The sequence below is a fragment of the Gavia stellata genome, chromosome 3 (genome assembly GCF_030936135.1).
Source record: "Gavia stellata isolate bGavSte3 chromosome 3, bGavSte3.hap2, whole genome shotgun sequence".
In the NCBI taxonomy this organism is placed as follows: domain Eukaryota; kingdom Metazoa; phylum Chordata; class Aves; order Gaviiformes; family Gaviidae; genus Gavia; species Gavia stellata.
The window spans coordinates 48,295,603-48,310,275 of record NC_082596.1 but is presented as its reverse complement, the minus strand read 5'-3'; the positions used below and the strand labels follow the sequence as shown (position 1 = coordinate 48,310,275).

Sequence of the window (14,673 nt, the reverse complement as noted above, 5' to 3'; positions counted from 1 at the left end):
ACTCTCTCAGCCTGTCCTCATAGGAGAGGTGCTCCAGCCCTCTGATCATCTTTGTGGCCCTCCTCGGGACTCGCTCCAACAGGTCCATGTCCTTCTTATGTTGGGGGCCCCAGAGCTGGATGCAGTACTCCAGGTGGGGTCTCACCAGAGCGGAGTAGAGGGGGAGAATCACCTCCCTCGACCTGCTGGTCATGCTTCTTTTGATGCAGCCCAGAATATGGTTGGCTTTCTGGGCTGCAAGCATGCACTGCCGGGTCATGTTGAGCTTCTCATCAACCAACACCCCCAAGTCCTTCTCCTCAGGGCTGCTCTCAATCCATTCTCTGCCCAGCCTGTATTTGTGCTTGGGATCACCCCGACCCATGTGCAGGACCTTGCACTTGGCCTTGTTGAACTTTATGAGGTTCGCACGGGCCCACCTCTCAAGCCTGTCTGTCATATTTGACAATGAAATGGTTCATATAATCTGCAAAATCATTATCTGATAGTAGTTCATCAACAAATTAGCCAGGACAGAAAGACAAGAACCACGTCTCTACTAATAAAGAAGAGGTAATAGTTTGTTTTAAAAGCCATTTAAAAGTTGAGGATTTTAAGAATCACTTCAGTTTGGTAAGACTATTCCATACAGGATCTTCATCAAGCAAATAAGGGCCTGGGATTCATTTAAGCAAATGTGCTATACACACATTTAAAAAATGCACATTCATAACCTGAAGAGATACTACAAGTCCTGCATAAAGCGCTGAAGAACGATCAAGCAATCCCACGTAGTGCTCAACTTCAGCAAAGCCTTGGAAAAGGTGGGGCACCCTCCTCTCCTGAAATTACAGCAGGGAGGTATGCAAATCTCTCCCACTTGCAAGAACAAGGCGGGCAGCATTCCTTCTTCGGGGCTCCCTGAAGACTAACACTTTGAGCTCACATTTCAGCTCAGCCTGTTGGAACTCACTCACCCACAAGCCAGCCAACAAACAGCAGAAAACTGTGAAGAGGTGAGAAGAACCAAAATGGTACCAAGAAGCTCAGATTTCCACTTCAGCATCTTGGGAAAAGTGGGGTTTTGAAAATACCGCCACAAACACAGATGCCACTCTACCCTGCAGTGATTTTAATAAGACATTGAAACTGCCTGCTATCAAATACCAGTTTTTCCTGTTAAGTAGAGCTGCAGACGTCTCACCTAACAGGCAGGCATCTGTTTAAGCTGGTTTTAAGCTCTCTGCTGAATCAGTGGAGAAAATCAGACAGGATGAACTGCTCTCCACAGCTGGCTGTCTCTCCTCCCCAGCTCTAAGCAGTTTGTATCACTGATGTGCAATAGATACCTAACTTCTAGACACAGGAATTGTGATGAGATGGCTGAGATGCCAAATGGTTTTTGCCTTTTTTTTTTTTTTTAATAAGGGAAAGAAAGCTAAGCTGGTATACAAAGGGAAATATCAAAAAATAAGGGAAGCTCTTCGAATGGCTTCTAATGGAGTAAATTCATAAATCTTAGTTAAGATCAGCTGCCCACTCCTTGCTCGAAAACTGCTCAGATTAGCAGTGTCATACCAAGTTGAATTCACCTACTCTGGCACCACTTCTTGGTATTTTGATACTGGTGTAGTTATTTTGGAGGTGGGGTTCACCACGGGTTTGGAAGAATTCTACCCTATACATTTCAATGCCCTCAAGAAAGGCAGACCTGGAGTGCCTGTGGGAAAACTATGGGCTTTAGAGAAACAAGCAGAAGGGACTGTAACTGAAGTTACTATTATTTACAACTTCTTGAAATTCCAAGGGTTTTTATTCTCTCTAATGACAAAATGATCATACTTAATGACCACAATTATTTTGTTTATATTTAACAGTGATAGCTGACAAAGACTGGCAAAGCATAGCAGAGAACATGCAACCAAGTTCCTGTGACTTCTATGCCTGAACTGCCAGTACAGAGAGCTCAGTTATTAAGATCAGTCCTGCCATTTTCTTGATGTGTATTTTCCATGTGTTCTGTAATTCAAATTACGTGTTCAAAATGCAAGACATTCCTCTCGCCACAGGAATGGGACAGGGCACAAGCAGTATCAAGCAAGAGCTAGGGATCTATTAGCAGGGAAAGTGATCAATGGGGGGACAGGGACAGGAGCAGGAGGGGATATGGGGTCAGGCACAGCAGGATCTAACTGCTAAGAACACCTTCCTCAAGAAATGGGGATGAAGTCCTTGCTGCCAAAGCCTGCTATTACACAATGTCTAAAACATCTAACCCACTGGCAAAGTGTGGGTCTCTATCTCCCTCTTCTGTTAATACCACGTAGACCATAACAATGTTGTACTGCAATTAGTTATTTCACAAACTTGAGGAGACAGCTGTGCTGTTACTCTAAGGTTCCTCAACCCTACAGATCATCTATGTAAGGATTAATATAGTTGCACCTCAAAAACCCTATTTGTGAGAGCAATCTGGCTTCAAAGTCAAGATCTTGCAGAAGCAGCAAATGCCAGAAGTAAGTCAAGTCTGTAACATTCCTTTGGTCTCCTGGAGTGTAATTTATTTAACTTTAATCACACGAAACCATATAGGCTGAGATATGGAGTCCTCTATAATCAATGGAGAGAGGAAGGCACCCCCAGAACACAATTTTATCCTAAAAACATGCATCTCTTCATTGCATAGGGATGATTCCAGACAACCACACCAGACCAGTCATGTAAATTTTAGCTGGCTAAGGTTGCACGCTAAGATGAATCTCATCCCCTATACTCAAATGTTATGATTAAGCTTTGATTTACATGACCTAATTATATGCTACTGTTTCCAGAAGAGTATCTGGCTCATTCTATGTCCAGAACTGACTTTTTTTTTTTTTAAATTAAACAAGATAGTGTAGTAAAATTATGCCCTATGTTGCACCAACACTAAGTGAGTTGGTACCATTTATCCTCTTTGGTTTAATCTCTGTACCTTGGTTCCCATGTGTGCAATGCTGAATAAACTACCTAATGTTACTAAGAAGGTTATGAAGATAAAAATCTAAAATAGATTTAAAATACAGCGTTACGAGCATTATGAAAAACCTAACGAAGAAATTAATATTCTGTGGTCAGTACAAGATAAATAAAGGGCAAATAAAGCCCGAGGCTCCATGCGTGACTGAAGATAATAAAGAAATACTGAATGTGCGCTGCTGGAGACAGAGGGATCTTTTGGACAAACTAACAATTCCATGAACCTCGGCAATAATGAAATCCGATTTCCTATGGCTTTGGGTCTTGCAGTGAATTAAATTGGATATCCGTGATGCAAGCTCCAGCTGGAGTGGCTGGTTGAAGCATTTTTCAGTCTCTCTGTGTGTAGTTATCTCTGCCTAATACTGTATGAACTAATGCCGGAGACTTTCCCTGCCTCTCCTCCACCCAGCACCTTATTTTCAAGGAACTCCTCAGGAGATTAATTATCTTTTAGTTTGACCTGTCAAATTTGTTTAAAATCAGCTAGCAAGTTCCAAAGGTACTTTAGGAGCAAAGGAATTGGACATACAGTGTAATCTCAAGAATCTTGTTGCCATAGAAGAGGAAGGTTAAGAGATCAAGGAAGGACAGAATTGATGCCTACAACTTCTGAATGTTCATCTCAAATGACATCCAGCTGTTAAACATCAAATGTTACTCTCAACAGCACAGGGAAAGTTCTTAAATGGATTTTGACTGTTCTCTGCTCAGCAGATACATGTTTATTTAATATTTTATTAAAACAATCTTAGTAGTGAGTCACTCTTGGGAGGTAGGCAGAACGTAAGTTTTGGTTAGTTTTACAGCAGTCTTCAGAAAAGGGCAAAAACTTAATTCTTTTTTCTTTTTGTTGAATAGAGTTTCCCTCCTTCTGCTCCTAGTTTAGAAAAATACCAACCACCACACCCACAAAGACAGAAATACAAAGGCTTGTAATATTTTTTTAAAAAGTTAGTTGGGAAGAGTACTGCTCGTCAGCCATGAAACCAAACAACACAAAAGTGCAAATACTAACTGCATTCTGGGTAGTATTGTTTTGGTTTTGGTTGTTTTTTGAGGACTGACTCACAAGTACAAATAGTTTACCGGCAACCAGAAGCATTGTTAAGGAACAGCTGCCATGTATTAATGAGCAGGTTTAGGCATATCTGAGACTCGTAAGAATTGTGAATAAATAAAATACTGTTGTTATTTGTCAACATGTCTAAGCAAACCTCTGGAATAAGCTGTGTCATTAACATTAATTTCCACTGCAGCCTTTCAAATACGATCAAATCAGTTATTACTAACTGATTGGTTTGAAAATCATGAGTTCTCAAAAATATGGCATGACTCCTTAGTCGTTACCAGTGTAAGCTGTCAAATAACATCTGATTGTTTTGATGAGACTACCCATATAAATTAGAACTGTAGGATTGTGACCCAGCATAGAATGACTGAGATGATAAATATCTAAAAGGTCAAGCAGCGCTTTAGTTATCTGAATCGCTGGGATATAGAAGTCTTCTCTCTCCCTTAAGCCCACTACAAGTAAAACCACAAAAGAAGAGATAGTAAAATGCAGCACAAAATAATGACAATACAAACTTGCTTTTTTTGTTTCATGTCTGACACATTTTAATGTGTGTTTTTCCCAGTCCTCTACTGACCCACAACTTGTTCTAAATTTCAAGAGAATCAAGAAGCTCATTACTTCTGTATGAGCTCTGTAACTCCAGGCATTGATCTTCCCCATCTACAGAAGTGTTTTCTGTAGATTTAGTTAATAAAGAAATGCCTGTAGTAGATGGTAAACAAGAGTGTATATAAAAAATCCTAGATTTCCTCAGATTAATACAGCCTACTGCAATGCATCTGAAAATGGTCTACTGCCTGCCAGCCTGCCCTGCCTATTTATCTTCTGAATGACCTCCACACACTTCCCAAAAGCATGGCCATAACAGACTTTTCTAGGGAGTTCCTGAAAATGAGTTTCCTTTGTGGGACTGGTAAAGCAATGATATGCTTCCACTGAAGCATCTCATCAGTCTGGGACAGGTGGTCCTACCGCAGAAGGAAGGGAGGCCTGATAACCTGCTACCTCAGACACAGATGTCTTGGGCCAAAATACTGTGCAAAGCTGTATCTCCTTTTTGCAATCAGCAAGTAGATGTTTTACCACTACAGAATGGATGTACGACTGAAGTGATCTCAGACTGGCATCTATCATGTCATTTTTCACAGCTACTAGTCACACTTCCTACGGCATTTTCTCTTTTCCAAAACTGCATCAGTTAGAGGAAGTTAAAATTCAAGTACTACATTCAGATTTCACAGTTTTGTGAAAAAGCAAATTATTTTGTCGAACCTGAAAACCATAATGAAACTGTACGGTAGTTTTATTTTTTTTACTGTGAACTCTTTCTTATCAGGCCAGTGGCAAAACCAGTTGGGCTAAAGGGGTCCTTGTTTAAATCAACAAATGCATTTCACTAAAAATGGCAAATTATACACCAAAGTAATGATACATGATGTCCCATCAGGGATTGCAAACATTTCTAGATTAGATGAATTGTTACGACAGACAAACTTGACAAATTCTCATGGACATAATTTCCAAACACACATACATGCACACAGAGTGTACAACTGTATTCTCAAGCAGTTCTAATTAAAGCCATGCAGTGGTATAACATTTTCAATATGGTCTGAATTTGTTTGCATGTCCATGCTACAAAACCCATGAATTTTCATGAAGATGAGTAGGAATACTAAAGTTCCACTTACTTAAAGTAAAATAAGTGCAGGCAATCTTAGTGTGAGAAATATCCAAACATATTTTCTGCGTGCTGCAGAGAATTCTCTCGGATCTTACCCAAATGCACGGTGCAGAAATGCTCGCTTCACATATACTTGCCTTTGCAGCAGTTATGATCATAGCTATTGTTTTGTAGTTGTCACGCTTCATACTAACAAATATATTCTCTATTTACAGTAGAAAATGTCTTTTTCATTTACAAGAAAATCAGAGTTCTCTCATTTGAGACATTTTGCCAACTATTCAAGGACCTGCCATTATCCTCCTGTTCTAAATGATATTTGACTGCTGAGCTGCTGAGCTTCATTTTCATGTTAAAGGAAGCAAAAGCTTTTTTTTTCCTTTTTTTTCCTCCCGTAGCTTGTGTTATTGTATAATACGACAGGACCTTGATTTAGCAGCAGTCCAACCCTGAGCTATTATTCTGACCATCCCCTATGGCTACTTAATCAAAACACTGCAACTTGTGACTTTGTCAGTAATTTTGCTCATTTATCTTTATTACGACTTCAAGAGTATTCGGAATGGAAGGTTAGTTTTGTATAACTAATATTGGTGATGAATGGCAATGATAATGCATTGCATGAAGAACATCCATTAATGTCTAAAATAATATTCTACTGTCTAAAAATAAATTGCAATGCAAAACACTTTCAGAGCTAATTAACAATAATTCAGTCCTACAAAAGTATTGCAGCTCTGAGGAGTAAGGACCTTTAAGCCAACACACTCAAGGTAGTTAGAGATTCTGACTCTGACAGCTACAATATTGATTCTACCACTAATTAACTCAAATCTTTAGGTCCTAATAACTTCAAAAGCACTAGCATAAATCATCCAAACAAACAGCTATGAACTTTGGATAAAGCATTTGATTGCTGAACATAAAAGGTCCACTCATTCCATCAGCATGCAGCATCTTCACAGTGTGTGCATGTTCTGCAGAAACCTACAGGAAAAAGGAATCTTCCTGGCATAAAAGTGGAACTACTCTAGAGCTGTTAACCTCTCCCTTGAAGAAAAGCATGGGAATGAAAGCCACAAATGCAGTTTTCCTGAATTTTCACCTTCTCTCTGAACTGTATATAACATGCTCCCCTCTTCTGTTGTTCTCTTCTACCTCAATTCTTCTCCCTCACGTTCCTCCTCTGTATGTCTACAGCTGCAGGATCCCCCCAAAATATTAACTCCATAATGCAAAACCAGCACTGGCTGTGCTTTGCTAAACCTCTTCTGTATTTACAACCTTCTTTACCCAATCTGTCAAGAAAAATCTCCCATTTTCTTTCTACTCAGAAAAGGAGCCTACCTTTTCCAGTATTTCCTTCGTCAAGACTGAGAATGCATCCTCAATGTTCACATTATCTTTAGCGCTGGTTTCAAAAAAGGGTATTCCGTGTTCCCAAGCAAGCTGAAAAACAAACAAGTGTAGGCAGCCTTTAGGAAAAAACCACTTCCTAATACTAATACCAAGAGATACGGAGGTGTTCTGACAGCTTCTAACATGCTATATAAACACTGATTAAGAAAATGTCAGCTCTGTAAAGTACTCTATATTCATCTTCAGTTTATAAATTTCAGGTAACTCTTAAAACACTCTTCTTAAATTTTTGCACTTTCAAAACAGCTTTTTTAACCTATCTTTACTTGTAAATAAGAAGAATAAACTCTAGTGGGTCTGTTCTCAGTGTTTTGATTTATTTGGAAAATGAACTGTCTCCTAGGCAATTATTTAGAGGAAACTAATGGAGTGCCTGCAGAAAAGTATACATAAAAATGCGACAAAAACTGTAGAAAAAGAGGCATGATGAAATATAAAAAAAGAAATGCTCCTTTTTACCAGAGAGAGAGAAGCACAGAGATAATAGGCAAGCAAAGAACAGGTTTGTATGCAAAAATACATTATGGTAATAGGAGAACAGAGAAAATACTTAGAAGACAAGGGCAGCATAAACTTTACATTGGTGGATTTTATTTTATTTACTCATGTTCTCTCATTTCCAGTGTTTTTTCCTTACATATAGCTTAGAGATATGTTGGCAAATTAATAGGTTTTTAAGGTCCTAAACTTTTTCTAATTTATACAGTTAAATACATGGAGAAAAAGAAAAACAGTTGCATCGTTGCCTCCCATGGGAGGGGGCCAAAGTGGAATAATATCTGCCAGAAAAACACAGTGGGAGAGTCTATTTATTCCCTTTGCAATGGATCCCTTCTCGGTACACATCTGGAGAAGACGATCGCAGGCAAAGAAAATACCCTACTGCTTATAATGTATAGAAAATCGTATAATTACTTACCACTTAATGATTTATTTGGAAGGCTCACCATTAGGATAAAAAATCTAATGTTGGCAGTTATGTTTGCTTTCAATGAGGTCTAGAAGTAACAATCAATGCTTTATAAAAATTCCAAAATCAGGTGTGAAGGTACAAGAAATGGACTTCAAAGTTTTAGTCAAAATATAATAAAGATTATATAAAAGGTAGGAAAAAAAGTAAGCAAAATGGTTTCTTTTCCAAGATGCTGTAAGAAAATGTAATTTTGAAAATAAAGATGAGATCTGGACAGCTTCTTAAGACAGACTGCTTCATAAGGGATTCTAAAACTCCAGCTGACTGCTATGAACTGTTTTCTGTACTGCAGCAACTTGTCACAGAAAGTTAAGATCATTTGACTACTGGCAAGTGTCAATGCAAAACAATGATGCATAATGGTACATAAAGAAAAATAGCCAAAAAAAATACTGGACTAATACAGTGGAGAAGACTGGTTTGCAGCTTATAAATTACATAGAATCTACTATTAAGTATTCGTTTTTTCTTTCTTGTGTCATGTAAGAGATTCCTAGAGGCTACCTATGTACAAACTCTGATGAACACAAACCATTTTAATCATGGAATCACAGAAATCATTTGGAAAGATAACCCCACTTGAAATGGGACTACTGATATGTCCATATGATATGGGGTCAGCCATGGCTTTGTCTACCTGAGTCTTGAAATCCACCAACAATGGAGATTCTATAACCTTTATGGGACCCTCTTCCATGGCTACATCACCCTTCCAGTGCAGCTGGTTCTCTTTATCTCCAACCTGAACCTCCCAAGCCAGGACTTCTGTCTGCTGCCCCTTGCTTTATTGTCTGTGTCTACTGAGAAGAGTTTATTTCTGTCATTCCTCTAACTACACTTCAGTTGCTGTAGACCAGTAACTGCTCCTTAGCCTCCTCTTTACCCAGCTCCCTGAGTTCTCATGGATTACTGGTACTAGACTCCAGTCATCTTTGTAGCTGTCCGCTGGACCCTCTGCAGTTTCTCAACACCCTTCTTGAAATGGGAGAGCCAAAGCTGGACACTATATATTCCACGTGGCCTTGCCAGCTCTAAGTAGGGGGGGTAATAATCTCCCCAGATCTACCATCCATTATCCTTCTAATGTAGCCCAGCATGCTTTTAAGCAATGAGAGAACACTGTTGACTTATATTCAAGCTGGTGTTCATTGTAACCCGCTGGCCCTTTGCAGCAGGGCAGTGATTCATGCCTGGGATTATTCCATCCCAGGTGTAAATCTTTGCACTTCTTATTGAATTTCACGATGTTTCTGCTGGCTCAGTTCTCAAGTTTATAAGGTCCCACAGAATTGGTGTTCTCCCATTTGGTTTGCCAGTCACACCCCTTAACCTCATGTCACATGCAGATCTCCTTGTATCATCAGCCAGATCACTGATGAAGATGTTGAAAAACGTGAGCACCACTACACACCCCTGATGTACTCTGCTCATTACTAGCTAACAACCAGACACACAGCCTTCAATCGCTACCCTTTTCCTCTGGTAGTCCAGCCAATTTTCAGTCCACCTAATGGTCCACTTGTCCAGCCCACATTTCCTAGCTTTCAAGTGAGGATGCCATGGCAGAGGGTGACAAAAGACTTATTATATTCAAGATATATCACAACCACTGCTATTCCCATGTCCACACAGTCATTTATTTCCTGGCATCATAGAAGGCAACCAGTGTGGTGAAGCACAGTTTGCCCTCTGTTGACTATTCCAGATTATCTTTGTGTCCTTTATGTCCTTGGAAAAGGATTTAATCACAACATGCTCCACGATCCTTCCACTGACTGACTATAGTTCCCTGCACCCTCTTCCTTGCCTTTTTTAAAGATAGATGTCATGCTGGCATCTTTCTAGTCAACAAGGATCTCTCTCAAGCACCATGATTTTTCAGAGTTGACTGACAGTGGCCCCGATTGCATTGACCAGCTCTTTCAGCACAATTGGGTGAACTTCATCATGTCTATGGATGCATCCAACTTTCCTAAGCAGTTTCTAATCCAATGCTTTCCCACTGCTGGCTGACCTGCTCCTTCCCAAACCGTGCCAGTACATGCAGAGGTCTGGGAACAAGCACCATCTGTGAAGACCAATGCAAAAGAAAAATAAAATAAAATTAGACTAAAAAACCTTGAGTACTTCAGCCTTCTCTGTATCACGTTGCTACATTGCCTACTACACCTATCAATGCACCCCCATTTTCTCTGTATATGCACAATATTGGTCAAAGAAGATTAATGTATGTATTATTCCAATTCACCTTGCATACTGGTAAATATTGTGGCAAGCAAGTCCTCTAAAAATGTAGCTGATGGAAAAAAAACTAACAGTCCAGTGTTAAAGCAGTTGGAAGTATGAACACAGCCTTGGCTACTCCCTCTCATAAAGAAACTGGAAAGGCACATTCAAAGAATTACTCTTTTTTTGCCTTTGGGAGCATCTTGAATAGATCCATAAATAAAATACCTAAATACATTTGCAAACCTATGGGAATTATGTTGCTGGGAAATGTTATTTTATATTCTCCTTGAGAACAGTTTGGAGATCTTGAGTGAAATAAGCTCATATCTTACTTGTAATAACAAAATAAGTAATGCCAATATCTCTTCCAAGGTGAAATTGAATTCCAAATGTTCATTTCTTTTAACTCAAAATATACTACTTCCTAGCAAACTGCTGCTATGATTTCCTAGTGTTGAATCAGAGAGACGTGCCTGAAATATTTCTATACCTGTACAGAATGTTTTTTTTAATTTGTATTGCACTTGTAAAATCAGCTTTGAAGTCAGGCACAGGAAGACAGCAAAAGTGAAAAAAGGAAGAATATTTTACTCGTCTCTTTCTGTTAGAAAGATTTGATAGAAGAAAAACATCCATATTCTACCAAGTCATATAACCTTCAACATTTTATTTATTTTTCAGAGCAAAAGATAATGTTATTGTGGGGGGGAATGGAGGAGCCCAAGAGGCTGAGTTTAAACTTTTCTCGAAGTGAATAAAAAGCTATTAATACAAGAAAACACTTCATAGTGTTAAAGCTAAATATATCCATTTCTGAGTGATCAAAATTATATAATTACAAAAGAAAACAAAAAAATACAATTTCTCAGCATTAAATTAGTCTAGAAAGTGGCATACGATGGCCACTCAGTTATGACAGACTGTTACAGAAATGCCAACATAGATGATAAGATTCCCAGAGAATCTAGGGGTCTTCTCTGCAAGACTCTGAATAGAACAATACTTACACTCATAGGGTAGTATGAAATATGTAAGTATGAATTACTATGTGGCAGAGTTAGTATCAAACTATTTTCCCCTCTTAATAAGGATATTTTCTTCTTTGGAGTGAGAGCACAATTATTAGCTCTCTCTCTGCTAAGGAATCTTTCTCCAGCTGGTTCAGTCAGATTCTTTAGCATTTGTCAATCACATTAAAAGAAGAAATAGTATAACTAAAGAGTTGCCTTGCCTCAAAACACGGGAGAAATCTAGAAAGCGGACTCATTGATGAGGAGGTAATTATTTGTTTCTGAAAAAAATACTATGTTAAGAGAAATTTTGATTGCATGGTTAAGTACACAGAAGTCAGAAAATGTCACAGTTAATACCATATGTGAAACCCTACTACTGCCCTCTTGTGCACATGCATCCAGTGACTCCTTGATTTCTGACAGTGCATTCTTTGAGTGGAAGTATACATGTATTTTTCAGCAACCTTATTCCTTGTACACAAACATAGTACATTAATGTTGAAAGTGTCTTCCATACAAACTTTCACAAGTTTCTGTTTCTAATGTTGTTGAAAAGGTGATGCTATTTTAAAACTCCCTAACCTGGGATTATATAATTGACAAGAAATTATCAGTGTTCTTTTCTTTAAACACAAGACATCCTGCCTGACTCACCATGCCTGAAAGCATAACAGAAGGGCTCATTCCAAGTTCCAGACAACAGATACATACAGTTTGCAGTTGCAAAATTTACTAGTATGTAGGACACACTCTCCTGCGACATTTAGTCATTATCACAATTTCTTCTGCCATAGCATGGCTCCTGGATGTCCTCATTGGTTCTCAGTGAGAGTAATTTGCCATCGCCTTTAAAACAGCACTCCCCACTTAACTCCAGTTCTTCCCCTACACATGATCAGCAGGTATAAACTATATTGTAGTCTCAGCTGTACGACACATACACAGTTAGATCTAGGGGAGCTGGATGTTCCCTAAATGTATCTGTCCAGTATTATTTAGGGCTATTCATAGACAATGCAGATCACTGTACACAGGCTGCCAGAATAGTTCTTTATAGTCAGGCTGTAGCAAAAAAATCATTGATGGGTTGTACCAGAAAAATTATGCAGAATGTATTATGCATTACATTTTAGTATTCTACATTAAAACAGTCCTCTGAAAATGCAGACTCTAAAATATTTTTAGCTTTAATTCCAAATGTAAGATTTCTATCATAACACCTAAAACTTTTGAAGTACATTTTAACCTTCAAAATAAAACCCAGTATTCTAAAGAGATCAGCTAGGAGTTACTTAATGTACTTCTGCTCATATGTTAAAAAAACCCCCAACGCTCCAGAACTCCACAACTGTTCTTCTGGAGCAATTCCTAATAGAATTTTTGGAATTCAGGAGCTTTTTATCATTTTCAGTGTAACAGCTCACAGGCACATACTAAGATACTCAGGAGAACCGAAAGAAAATACCAACAATACCTTTTCTCCTTTCTGTTTTGGAACTACACGTTCTGACTCCTTATCACACTTGTTGCCCAACAGTATTACGTCCACTTCATCACCTGCTTTCTAAAACAGAACCAGCAGTAGTAAGTGTCAAGTAAGAAAAAAGCAAACAACAAAAGCCCTTCACCTTCAGCTCACACTAACCTTCAACACTTTATTTCCTTGAAAGTAAAGGCTAAATTCTGTCTTGACCTTCTAATATGTGGAAATATTTTCCATCAGTTACTGGAATCTGGAGTAAAATGGCAAAATTGCAAAGAGCAGAAAAAAGCCACTTACAAGTGCAGGGCATAACTTCTAACCCCTTTCATAAGGTATAAAGTATATGGTGCACAGGCACCATCTTATGTTGAATGCTCCATCTTGAAGCTTTAAAGTGACTGGAAATGCCCTGAATTCACAGACACTGCCCTCCTTAAAGTAATGGGTTCATGGATTAGCATGAGTCAGGTCTACATTAAGCACTCACAAGTAAAAAGGAAGGAATTTGCTGCACCTGAAGGAGCACCACTGTGGGCTTCACTTTTGCACACAGACAGTAAAATCACATTCAAAGTGTTCAAACTCAACATAGAAGTTTGATTATTCCAAGACACTCAGAAGAAGGGAATAGATTTTTAATGAAGTAAGATTTAAAAACCTCATTGATTTCAAAAGGAAGAAAAATCTAGCTTTTTGACCTTGTCTCCATCCTTCGTTCCACTAATCCAGTTACGTACATGATGACTGTGAAATGCACTGGGTGCTTTACATCAGTGTTATTTTAAGATAAGCCATCGTAACTATACATGACTGGAATAATGACAAGGAAAGGGAACAGTTCTGCAACAGCATGTGGAATTTGAAAACTGACATTTGTTGTGAAATTCATAATATTTAAGACCACTTTTGGTGCTTAAGTGGAGGAAGCTGAGGGTCTCAATCTAGAGACAATTAAAGCTAACATGGTCTGATCCCATGGCTTATATTCTGAACGTACATGCTTACACGGCTTCTCTGATGACTCAAAAAGCCTGGTCTCAGGCTGAAGATCTCTCTACAAGGACATTGATGAAATCTCTGATCTCTGTCAAAGTTTTAATTTTTGTAACTTTGCCGTAAGACAAAATCAAGGACAATCCTCTTCCCCAGAGCTCACACACATACACACGAACACATGTCCCGCCCTTCAGAGAAATGCGAAGAAAAACCTCTATTCATTAAAGGATGACAGAATCATTATTTTTAGTCTATTTGCACTTTTACAACTAAGTTGCCTCATTTGAAGAGTACAGCAGTAGGCACAATTTATTATTGAGGAACACTATTTCATATTTTTAAATCCACTCTCATTTTAGAGTCAGCTAATCTCATTTCATACTCACAGCTGATGTTCAAGATAATGTAGTACTAAAATGAAGTAAACTCAACATAAAAGTACAAAGTACAGGCCTAAAATAATGAATTAGTCTAACCTAGACCAAAATGTTGGCTGTTTCAGAATGCATTGGAGCTTTACTCATCAACATCAATGGCTCTCCAACATAAAAATCACACACATCAGTCCCTAAAATAGGGTAAATAATAGACAATTTAATCTCATCACATAATCAACTTTTTATTTGGAAGAAGACTGTATGTAGCTGAAGGTTTTACAAGTGACATTTGACTTTACTCTGAAGTAAAAGGTCAAAGGGAAATACTTGCATACTGTATGTAAAAAACCATTAAATTCATCCTGTAACTTTATTTCCAGCAAACAGCACAATTTTTTGCAGTAGAAATGTTCTTTCTAAACAG

General features: G+C 38.5%; 1 protein-coding gene across 1 annotated transcript in view; it reads right to left on the bottom strand.

The window, feature by feature from the left end:
* Positions 1–14,673, bottom strand: part of LOC104255318 (ras-related protein Rab-10) — a 32,377-nt gene that overhangs the window by 3,359 nt on the left and 14,345 nt on the right. The window contains exons 4-5 of the mRNA XM_059815376.1: positions 12,868–12,957; positions 7,107–7,208 (exon numbers count right to left, since the gene is read on the bottom strand). Coding sequence (XP_059671359.1) covers positions 7,107–7,208; positions 12,868–12,957 — 192 coding nt within the window. The remainder of the gene's footprint in view (positions 1–7,106; positions 7,209–12,867; positions 12,958–14,673) is intronic.